We start from the raw sequence: 11,854 nt of genomic DNA, 5'->3' as shown, positions 1-11,854 counted from the left end.
ATAGCCTAAAGGCTATTCTCATAATTTAAATTTTTTTATATAGTTTAGCATTTCATAAGTTACGCACATGTATTTTGTGTAAGAACTTGAGCAGGAGTTGGTTACAGATGTCAAATAAATGTAGTGAAGAGTAAACGTGCAACATTGTCTAAGGCAAAGTAATAATAAAAGGACCAGCATCAAATATAATAATAATAATAATAATAATAATAATAATAATGAATGTAAGCGAATTACATGGAAATTTTTTTTATTTTTTTATTTAACCTTTATTTAACCAGGAATGTCCCGTTGAGATCAAAGACCTCTTTTTCAAGGGAGTCCTGGCCAAGAGGCAGCACATTTCAAGACAAATACATACGAACAAACAAAGTTAAAATTACACAAAACAATTACACATTATTGAGGCAGCCTGTAGGCCTTTGAGTTTAGTTTTAAAAACATTTAAAGACAACAATTCAGTTAGTTTCCAGTCTTTCTGTAACATGTTCCATGAAAAAGGCGCAGAGTGGACAAAGGCTTTCTTACCCAGCTCTGTGCGGACAAGGGGAACAGACAACAGCAGCTGATCATTTGAGCGCAAGGAGTAAGAACCACTATTTGTCCTTGTGACCAAAGTACAAATATAAGGAGGCAGCAATCCAAGCATAGCTTTGTAAATAAAAGTGTACCAATGCCCCTGTCTTCTAATGGCCAAAGAAGGCCATTTTACTCTTAAGTACAAATCACAGTGATGGGTCAGGTATTTACAATTGGTAATAAACCTCAAGGAAGCATGATACATCGTGTCCAACATTAGAAGACATGAAGAAGAAGCGTTCATATACAGAATGTCACCATAATCTAACACAGATAAAAAGGTTGCAGTGACAAGACGTTTTTTTACTGCAAAAGAAAAGCACTGTTTATTACGGAAGAAAAAACGAAGTTTAAGTCTCAGTTTCTTTACTAGTCTCTCTATATGTGGTTTAAAGGTGAAGGAGTCATCAATCCAGACACCAAGGTATTTATATTCATGAACTATCTCTATGACATTTCCTTCAAGGGTGGACACCACTGGAATAGGCTCCGGGACCTTCTTTGACTTGGAAAACAACATTAGCTTAGTCTTGTCAGCATTGAGAACTAATTTTAGCTGAATAAGTGAATGCTGGAAAGCAACAAAGGCTTTCTGTAAAGTTTCAATGGCCTGAGCAAGAGATGATCCATAACAGTAAATAACTGTGTCGTCAGCATAAAAATGCAAATTTGTGTCTGAGACATTTTGACCCAAGTCATTGATATATAAAAGGAACAGAAGGGGACCCAAAACTGAGCCCTGTGGCACCCCCTTGTGGACAGCAACAAATTTAGAACAAAGACCTTCAAGTTTAATGCACTGGGTTCTATTATTCAGATAATTTGAGAACCACGCTAATGCATGTTCTGACAATCCAAGGCTGAGCAGTCTGTTTTTTAGGACTGCATGATCAACAGTGTCAAAAGCTTTTGAGAGGTCAATAAAGAGTGACGCACAGTACAATTTCTTATCAAGTGCCACAATAATATCATTTGAATTACAAAGAAGATCACATGGTTAAATATAGCTTTGTGGAAACTAAACAGCAATTAAAAGTATATTTCTCTGTCATTTTAATTATGTTTTATTTATGTTAATGTGTGAATGGCTCACGCTGTACACAATTCTTCATTATCATGGCGGAGGAAAGAGGAGAGCGTGGTCTTCTCGGCCAGCACTTACCAGCCAGCTGTCCTGTTTTCTTTCTTTCTTTTAACAAAACTTTGCCTCTACCGCCTCCCTGTCGCCTTTTGTGCCTTTTCTCAAATGAAGCCCCCCCTCAGCAGTCGCGTGCTGTGTCAACAAGCAAAGCGTGTCTGGAAAGTCTGCAGCGTCGGACCAAACCAATACAAGAAGCGAGGGGGGCGTTGCAGACAGAAAAAATAAAATCTCATTCGGTTAAGCCGAAATTGCTACTATTTTACAAAAGCGTGAGCTGTGACTTAAATGTAAGTTAATTTAAAAATGAATATTTTTACATAAATACTGAAGCAAAAATCAACAAAGCTCGCCCGTAGTTTGATCCAGAAAGTGGACTCGTCTGAAACAGATGTCCGGAGCTCTTCCCTCACATCTGACCAGAGAAAGTTTGAACTCTCGCTGCCTCAGGAAAGATGCTGATGTAGAGGAACAGACCGCGAGCTGAAACGTAAGTACAGACTATTTTCTGTGCGTTAGCAACACCCGCTAAAAAAGAAGAAGTCATAAAATAACCGTCGATGTTAATGTAAACAGCAAAAAGGTAGGCAAAGCTGGAAGTTTTTATACAATTAAATTTTAGAGAAACGTTACTGAGCAGTTAGCCAAACTGGCTATTTGTGCGGTATATAATGCTTAAAACAGAAATAACTTCAAGGGATATGCTATTATGACACATCTAAACATTTCTCTCTTAATCTCTCCTTTAATCCATCATAGTTTAGATGAAAATCTTTTTCACTTTTTATTTCACTGCTTGTGTGCTTGCTTATTTTTACACTCATATAAAAGCGAGCTAAGCTAAACCATAAATATAATGTGCCTTGTGTTGATATGTGTAGATTAGTGAGCAGCTATGAAATGCTTATTTGATTTATGCGTCAGTAGTAACGACCCACTAGTATAATATGGTCTGGCGATGATACAGAGTAAGTACACTCACTCTCAGTACTTGAAAACATGCAAATCCAAGACTTTTACTTGTAATGGATTACTGGGGTGTGGTGTTTTTACTTGAGTGAAGCACTGACTACTACAGACCAGAAAAAGATGTCAGAAATACAACCACCAGACTCAATAATAACTGGGCTGCTAAATGAATGAACAGGTTGCTTTGAAAGATAAACAACCCTGCAGGACTTATGGTTGGGAAAAGGCTTGTCAGTACCAGCTGTTTTGTTGTCCTCAGCAGAAGAACAAACACAGACAGGCATGAAGTGTCACTGTGATGCTGGAGACAACACCTCTGTGTCGTCCTCCACTTCTTTTGTGAGTGGTGGGCACTTGAGGGTGACAAGCTGTAACCACATCCCGGCGATGGTCTGAGATGACCATCAGTGTCCATTCAGAGGCTTCAGAAATGATGACTCAGAGGGACAAGGTGTCATGAATCATGATCACCCCCAGCCAGTGTTTCAGCCTCTGGAGAACAATGGAGGATCTCTTCTGGCCTTTGGTATTTACACTGTCACTGGGCTGTGACAGAGCTGGTGTGTCTGGTCAGCATATGGCCTCCAGTGACTGAAAGCAGATCGGCTTGGTGCTTATTACCCCTGCATTGTCTGCCTGAAAGTGTTGTTCTGAATGAAACTTGTCAGAGGAAAGATGCTGACAACATATCAAGTTTTTGATACCATTCCTTTTGAAGCTCATGCTATCACAGCCTCTTTTACTGCTCTTTTCAAACTCAGCACTGCTTCTTAAGGCAAGGATCTCACTGCAGTGATGTCCTTTGTAATACAATACTTCATTTTTTTCTCTTGCCTGCAACTCCCCCACTCTGATACATTTTTCTTCCAGCAGCATATATTGTCTACAGAGCGGATCCATTTTGCTGAATGGATTTTGGCTTTCCATGAGACTCTGAAAAAAAAAGAAGGCATGCTGTAAAGTCGTTTGGTTTCTTCCATAGTATCAGCATTCAGAAGAGAATCTTAATTACAGGGTTCGAACAGGCCTCGGTCTGGTTTCAGGCAACCCTCACGGTCCCCGTTGGTAATTCCAGGGCCGACCACAGTGGTAATGAGCACGGAGGTGATGGCTGCAATCCAGGAGTACGCAGCTCCAGAGGCTCATGGGAAAGGGTGGTGGGGGAAGTCTGGGAGACAGTAAATCCACATTGTGATCTCTTGCCATAAACATCAACTTCCGTAGATGTTACACAGTCATGGTCCAGTGACCAGTGAGGATGGGTGGGACAGTCATCTCGTACTCCTGATGTGTTTCTAGGCAGACATCATAAGCAGTGATCAAACACTTCCCTGAATTAAGATGTTTTGACTACATCAATCAGGTCTTCCGGGTGGAGACTGTGCTATCAGCAGCTTTACTTCAGGAAATGGACTGCTATTCCTGTCACAGTCAATCGTGAAAAGTCTTGGGGTTTTTTGGCGCTCCTTTACAGCGTAATGTCAACAATCCCACGGCTCCAGGTTCTTATGAAAGCTGTGACGAATGGCATCAGCGTTTTGGCAATAAACTGCGACTTCAAGTGAGAGTTTTTCCCAAACTCATCCACACACCCACCAACTCACCCACTCACTCACTCAATCAGCCTAGACCTCCGACCACAGACTCTTGTGAAAGTCTTCAGACAGTTATGGGGTGTAAGTGGGTAAATCCCACATTACCCTGTCTGTCTCTGATTACCAGGCTGGATTCCTGTTGACGTATTTAGCTTTAGATTGCTGCAGCATGGAGCCATGTGTCTGGGAGCAAAACCTTGCACCTTAAAATCTCAGCCCTGCTCCATTCTGATACTCTCTCGCTGTCTCAACAGCCTTGTCTCAATATTGACCCGGCACAGCCGCTCAAGCCACAGTTGTCAGCAGATATTGCGCCTGCAGCAGATTATTTAGGCTGGTTTTGGGACACAGGCCCTTTGTTGCAGTGTTGTTTTACTAACTCGAGCTGCTTAGCTGTGTTCCATTGTGCCACTGGCTGCTCATAGCTGTGTCAGTTCGCATGAGTTGCTGTTTTGAATGGAGAAAACCTATAGGACACACAATAATATCCTGTCAGAGAAGGTTTTCATTCACGCAGGCTCTGTGCCTTCCTTGTCTCTACAGGAAAAGGCCTGATACAATCACCAAACACAGGAGCTAAGGATTATACACAGAAGCCTTACTGTCATGTGGTGTCTATTTTCATGGCATCTTACCTCCCCTTTTATTCCTGACCAGTGACACATCATTCACTTTTCGAATGAGGTTTGGCTGGCCCAAAAAGTTTATGAATATGTGGCATTGATGCAAGGCAAGGAAATAACATCCTTTAACCATGTTAGAGACCATAATGTTGCCTCTTGTGATCTGCTAGCTTTTTTAGAAGAAGTCTGAGACATGTGAGATCCAAAATAAATTAAATGACCTACAAAATTGAGAAAATAAAGGCAGCATTCTCTGTCTCCGCTACCCTAAGGTAATATCAAGACAACAACCACACACAGACTCATGGTCTGAATGTAAATGGCTGTCAGCTTGTTGAACCCTATTTCCAATTTGTTGTTGTCACTGTCTTTCTCTTCTTGCTGTTGTTCCACTCCACACCTTGTTTTAGTTCATTATTAGTCACATGTTTGCTGGAGAGCAACAATGGGACAGAGCGGGTCATAAACAAGAATTGTGTCGGCCAGGTTTTTGTGCTCAGCATTGCACAGGAGTCAGCAGGCACCTTGTGATCTGATGCTGCGAGTACAAGCCCAGCATTTAGACATTCTTCCACTTCAAAGCTCCCAGGGGGTTTTCTGGACACTGGTTGAATGGGAGCCGAGGAAGGGGTGCACAGGGGGAACAGGTGCAGTCCATAAGTGGGGTAATTCCCGCTGCCATCTGCTTTCTTTTTCGGGGTCTGGGCTCTTTAAACGCCCTCTGACACGCCTCATGGCGACACACTCCCCTAGCCGCAGCCGCAGCATGCCCCGTCACCATGGCACCGTGATTCAGATTAACCCCGCACATGTGCCGAGTCAACCGTGGGGGTCTGCTTCTTTTGTGAGTGAGCAAAGGGAGGGCGACAGGGGTGGAGGAGGGGGAGGGAGATGGAGAGCTGCACAGATAAGTGTGTAAAAAGGACACTTGCCAGTCTTTCACTTTTGTTAAGTGAAGCAGCAGAGACAGACTTATCAAATCCATGTGAGGGGGAATACAAGCAGTTTATTCCTAGCAGTAAACGGTCTCATTTTAGTAATCTGAATAAACTTTGTTGTTTCCAACAGGTATATATAAAAAAGTCAAGAGCAGAGAGACAAGATGACGGCCATCGAGAGTAAAGAAGAGATCAGCGACACGGACAGTGGGATTATCCTAAACTCCGGTAAGGACTGTACTGAACAGATGTCCAGTCAAGTATCTGCATCTTTCATTTTTGCAGATTTCATACTGTTACTTACAACTAAGAGTTTAATGGAATTTGAGGCTCTTAGCTATATTAACATTTGAGAAATGAAATAAAAATAAATAAATCAGGTGACATTTTGTTAAATAAACTTATATATTTTTACTTTGTAAATATGTAATTGGGACATTTTGTCTGACTTTCCTCTAACATACTGCATCTTTAGCATTTTTTTAAAAGTTTGTTGCTATTTATCAACCCACGCTTTACATCAGTACTGATGTACTATATCTGCTGTAGCTCCAGTATCAATACTGACATAACAAGATAGCAAACTTCTTAGACCGCTACTCAGTGTAAGGTTTCTGCGATAGCTGCCCTGTATGAAAAGTATTGGCAGTTTCTATAATGCTTAATCCACCAGTCTGTGCAAACAGAATGATAGTTTTAATGCTATAATATAATTAATGTTGATATTCATAAATGTTACAAAAAAGCAGAAGAAATGGCAAAGCAGATTATTATTATTTTTTATTATTAAGAAGCAAAATTGTTTGCATTCCTGAACAGAAAGTTAAGTTTTAGTTGTTTAATGTTATGCTTGAGTAATTTCTGCCTTCTCAGAGAAGTTTATTGTGCTGGCTCAACTTTGGGTTTATTTTATTTTTTAGCTTTAAAAATGTTTTTAACAGATTTCTCAAATATTTGCATTTTCCTCTTTATAAGCCCTCTGTCTATTTTAACTCATTATCAGCTCACATAAGAATAATACAGTTTTAATATATGTGGAAGGTACTGTGTGTCTTTCTGACTCTGTGTCTGTCATGAAACTAATTGGAGGGGTGGAGCGTGGGCAAAGAAAGACTCCATTAAACTCTGTGGATTAGCCTTTTGTGGAAAAATGATCTGTGTTTAACTATAGTATTTAATACAGATTCATAATGTAGTGCATTTAAAAACATCTCGTCACAGCAGAGCAAATGTTAGCTTATATGACAGCATATGATGCAGACGGGAAAGTACAATACAGCTTCAGTATTGTACATAATGACCGTGTTATACGGGGTATGAGAATAAATGTTTGCACATCAGTTGTGCAGCACTGGCTGAACTGATAACAACACTTTATATACACTATATAAAATATAATAAAAAATATAACAGTGAAATTATTTTTAAGTCATTTTAAGTCAGGTTCAGACGCAGACGCAGGTAAAGCCTGATTTTGTGTGTGTTTTTGCAGGTCCCGACAGCCCCACGTCCCCAGTGAAGGACCTCACCACCCACACCAGAGCCCTGAAGCTGAAGCACCAATCTCTGGAGGAGCGTTTGGAGATCTGCCTGCTGGAGCTCCGAAAACTCTGCATCAGGGAGGCAGTAAGTGACTCCTGGATTAAAGCTTTAAATCAGTATTGAAGATTGCTTCTTTTTACATCATAACAATACTTTTGTTTTGTCCTCACAGGAGCTGACAGGTGTACTGTCCTCAGACTATCCAATGATGCCAGATGAAAAGCCACCACGTGTTCGGAGGAGAATTGGTGCTTCATTCAAGCTGGATGAAGGTCTGATCCATCTAGATAAACAGGTACAAACCACCATCAGTGTTAAGTGTTAGTGGAAAGAGTCAGCACATCAGCTGAGATGTAAGGTCAGAGTTTGTCTTTTTTTAGCACTCAGAGTTGCAAGTGCTGGAAACTGAATTGGCCCTTCAACGGCAGATTTTTGAGGCAGCCCGCAAACTCTCGCTTGAGGAGAACCTCAGTAAGCCACAGAAGAAGGGCCGGCTGCAGCAGTGCAAGAGGGAGGAGAAGAAAGTGAAGGAACTGCAGCAGGCCGTGTTCCAGCATAGAATCAAGAGTGAGTGCAACTCACCCAGCGTCAGCAGCCAGAACAAAGGTGAGTGACTTTGCTGCCCCCTTCAGGCCAGGCTGTGCAACATGCAGTGCACTTAATGGAAATGTAAAATGTTTGGCGTTTGTGTGCAGATCTGTGCATGTCTGATGACAGCTCACTCTCCGATGTGGTGGCGCTGGATGATGGTGAGCTGAATGATTTTAAGGTTATCATGACATTCATTTAAATATGCAGTAGAAGAAAAGACAGCTCTGATAGAGCATGGTGTCACATTCAACATGCAAATCATTCTACATGTCTTTTTATGAAATTAATTGCGGGTCATGTGTAAAAACAAATATGGGTTTAAAATTCCAAAACTCACTTTAATAATGTGATTTAAATATTTTTAAAAATAGTGAATACTCTACTGACTTGTTTTCCGTTTAGAAATCATTATTTAATGTTCTCTCCAATCCTGTATAGATCTGGACATATCCAGCCCCCTTTCACCTCCAGTGTTGGACGCTTCATATTCAGATCCCCTTCAGCTGTCAGCCCAGACTGTGCAGACATCGCACCAGTCCTCAAGCGAGCTCAGTGTGGAGCACGAGCCCGCTCCCATCCAGAATTCCCCTTGGAAGGAGTCCAGTCTGGACCATCCTTACCAAAAGGCCACCAAACCTCCGTCTGCCTGCAGCAGCAGGTCCAGGTAAGGACTGAAGAATGCTAACAACTAGTGAAATACACTATTATACTCCAAGCTAGATTGTACCTTATTTTACAGTTTTCCATTTGATAGATGAACTTAGATGAAATCAGGTGCAATGTCAGCCTTCTTGTGCTGGATTAGCACATAGTAAAGCTTCCTTTTTCTGAATGTGTGCGATATCTCATGTCATGTCTCCTGTGTGCAGTAGCCCAGCAGCAGCCCAGGTGTCTGCAGAGAGCATCAGGATTCCTCTCACTCAGTTTGTGAAAAACTCTGCCCTGCGTCACAGCAGCTCCACCAGCGCCCCCTCCACCCCGGAGCTGTTCATACGCCGGCAGTACTCCCAGTCCTTCAGGTACACAGACAAGTTATGTCAGAGTCATTTGTATTATCAGAGGAATTAAAGACAATAATGTTGTATTAATGTTTCAAATTTTACACAATATCCCTTCTCAGACTTCCAAAAAGAAAGCCATCTGACGTGGAGCGTTTCAGCTCAGAGAGCAGTCGAGGTCGAGCTAGGCTGCCCCAGCGACGCTGCGTGGCTGACTTCATGGTGCGCTCCCCGGAGTACTCTCCTCTGCGTCCTTACCAGTCCAGCTCTGAGGACAGCAGCTCAGAGCACTCGTCATCCTCTAGCATTAGCTCTCCTGGCAGGGAGAAGCCGACTGAGATCCCAAAGCTCTGCCCACCGCCTTACGGGTTCCACTTTGGAGCACAGAAGAAAGGAGTCTCTCATTTCCCCAGTATGCACAAAAATACGAGCACCAGCTATGTTAAGGCAGCGGCGGAAGATGGACCCCTCTCCCCGCAAGCTCCAGACATGGGGAAGTGCTTCATCTCTACTGTGGCACGCAGCACTCAGCAACGACAGTGGCAGGAGGGGACACCTTCACCGAGAAGCATCTTAAAGCCCCCTCCGCCTTACACCAGGCTCGTGCGGACGCCCTCGCTGAAAGAGTACCCAAACCACGCCGTGAGGCTGCTGCCCCGGGAGGTCGTATCAGAGGAGCTGAAATCGTGGCATCAAAGGAATCAGCTACAGAAGCTACTGCCAAGCTGCGGGGAACAGCAGAGCGTTACGAGCCCCATTTCACCTCACCTGCCTCCTTTTGCACAGGTAGGTACAAGCACCAGCTATGTTAAGGCAGCGGCGGAAGATGCATTAATATGTTTGACTCTTAACATATTAATGCATTGAAGCTGTTACTTTCGTAAATTAGATCAGTGATTCCAAAAGTGTGGGCTGGGATACTGCAAAGGTACTCAAGTTAGTATGTGTGCCGTTATTTATATAAAAAGTCAGGTTAAACTGGTAGTAGGTGGTGGTTAGTTTGTGGTATTACTCGTTACACTGACCTAAATTTAAAGCTCTTTTATTGACGTTTGTGTCCTAGTGATATGTGGGTCACACAATGGCATTAATGCTTTGCATTTGACTGGGTAGCATTAGCAACTAAGAGCCAACAGCCTGTGTTTTTATGTTTTGGTTTGGGTTTTTTTTTTTTCAAATACATCACTTTCTCTTGTTTTTTGATTAGAGGTTGCTTGGTCCCCATGGGATTTCTGGCAAATTGACACATTTTCACTTGAAAACAACATGAAATATTTTTTACTGAACTAGATTAGAGATCTAATGTATTTACAATGTGCTGGCTTTGTGACTTTTTTCACAGGGTTCAGGTAACCTGGTTCTCCAGAGGGCTGTAGACGGGACTCCCCTTCAGTGGTTTGTTGCCGAGGATGCTGAGATTGTGAGCCAGGTGTAGCTGACACGCCTAAAACCCCCTGCAGTATGATGACTCATTCCTTTATTTATTAAGTCTTTGGACTCTCTGTGAGATTGTTTGTTGACATAATGCAGAAAACGTGGACCTGTTGGTATCACTGATTAATTTAATGTAAGGTGGTATGCCAGTTTTATTTATTTGGTAATACATCTGAGGTGAAATAAATCTGATACAGTTTCATAGCTTATTTCAACAAAGACCATAAACTTGCTGTTGTTTGAAGACCTTTTTTTGTGGCTGGAACACATTTTGCACATGCAGTTCACCCACAGTAGATTTAAAATAGCTTTCCTCATTTCTAATATAATTTTTGACTTATATTCTATATTTATTATTTAAAGACCCCCCCCCCCTTTTGCAACATAGACTTATCACTAAAACTATGATAGCCACCTATAAGCACGCACAGCAATGAGTTTTTAGAGGTATATGTGTAGATATACATAGTGAAATCTGTCTGATAATGATGTGAAGTGAGCTGAATCTTAACATTTGAATCTTGCTTATTAACTCCTATTAACCACTGATGCCTTTAAGGGCAATTTTGGTGAAAGTTTTCACTGCGGTATGGTGTTTCTTACTAACCGAGTGATTGTATCAGTTTTGATATGTTTTGTATATTTATAATAAAAATATTACCAAAATGACCCATCTGAGTGTATCCCGCCTCTCGCTTTATGTATGGGCTCAAAGTGTGGTCATAAATATTTTGTACTTGTAAATCAGGATTTGTATGTGTAAAAAGAATTTGTGTGTGCGTAAAAAAGATTTGTGTGTGGACTTAGCCAAAAAGTACGTGTGAAACTCTGCACTCAAGTTTCAAGTTACAAGTACGAATTTTGACCCTATTTTTCTTCCTTTCATCTGATTGGCCAATGTCATGTCAATCACAAATTTAATAATCCAATAGGAGAACAGAGGGGTTTGGCTATTGGAGGGGTGCGTTATGGAGCTTCAGGTCCTAAAATGCATATACTATTATATATTGTACATATATTTATTAGTTTCAGATGTAGCCATTCTTGTATTTTGCTTGTTTACATTCTTGTATTTTGCACAACTCTGTTGCTTGTGAAGCTCGCACACAAGAATTTCACTCACATGTGCTGTACCAATGTACCTGCACATGTGATGTGACAATAAAAGTGATTTGATTTGATTTGAGGGAATAAATGCTTTTACATGCCAGTCCAGCGTTTTCCTTCATCACCTTCATGGAAAACAGTCTGTGGTGATTTTTGTTTCACAGGTTTACCTGCTTAATACAGGGACCTCCAAAGCCTGGGGGGGGCAGTGTTGTGGAAATGACACAGTCTTCACTAGTGGAGATAGTTACAAAGCTTTCTTCATTATGAATTAACGATCCATGTTTTTATTGAACATTTGAAGATAAAAAACAAACAAACAGAAACTCTTGTAGAGGAC

At 41.5% G+C, this 11,854-nt stretch overlaps 1 protein-coding gene across 2 annotated transcripts; it reads left to right on the top strand.

The window, feature by feature from the left end:
* Positions 1-261: 261 nt before the first annotated feature.
* inavaa (innate immunity activator a) lies at positions 262-11,022 on the top strand. 2 transcript variants are annotated; one of them, XM_082517554.1, is made up of 10 exons: positions 262-2,207; positions 5,973-6,070; positions 7,335-7,468; positions 7,557-7,679; positions 7,765-7,990; positions 8,080-8,133; positions 8,414-8,639; positions 8,848-8,994; positions 9,096-9,759; positions 10,316-11,022. In XM_082517554.1, exons 2-10 carry the CDS (start codon positions 6,007-6,009, stop codon positions 10,406-10,408), a joined length of 1,731 nt encoding a protein of 576 aa, XP_082373680.1. In that variant the 5' UTR covers positions 262-2,207; positions 5,973-6,006; the 3' UTR covers positions 10,409-11,022. The 2 variants fall into 2 exon arrangements, with proteins under 2 accessions (XP_082373680.1, XP_082373679.1); XM_082517553.1 differs by having other exon boundaries at positions 8,845-8,994; positions 10,316-11,018.
* The last annotated feature ends 832 nt before the right edge of the window (positions 11,023-11,854 follow it).

Source organism: Aulonocara stuartgranti (assembly GCF_965226115.1).
Source record: "Aulonocara stuartgranti genome assembly, chromosome: 20".
NCBI classification, from domain to species: domain Eukaryota; kingdom Metazoa; phylum Chordata; class Actinopteri; order Cichliformes; family Cichlidae; genus Aulonocara; species Aulonocara stuartgranti.
This window is presented reverse-complemented; position numbering and strand designations above follow the sequence as displayed.

Coding starts and splice junctions, on each gene's coding strand:
- inavaa (XM_082517553.1), top strand. CDS start 6,007: ATGACGGCCATCGAGAGTAAAGAAGAGATCAGCGACACGGACAGTGGG. Junction 7,469..7,556: donor AACTCTGCATCAGGGAGGCA/GTAAGTGACTCC, acceptor TTGTCCTCACAG/GAGCTGACAGGTGTACTGTC. Junction 8,995..9,095: donor CAGTACTCCCAGTCCTTCAG/GTACACAGACAA, acceptor ATCCCTTCTCAG/ACTTCCAAAAAGAAAGCCAT.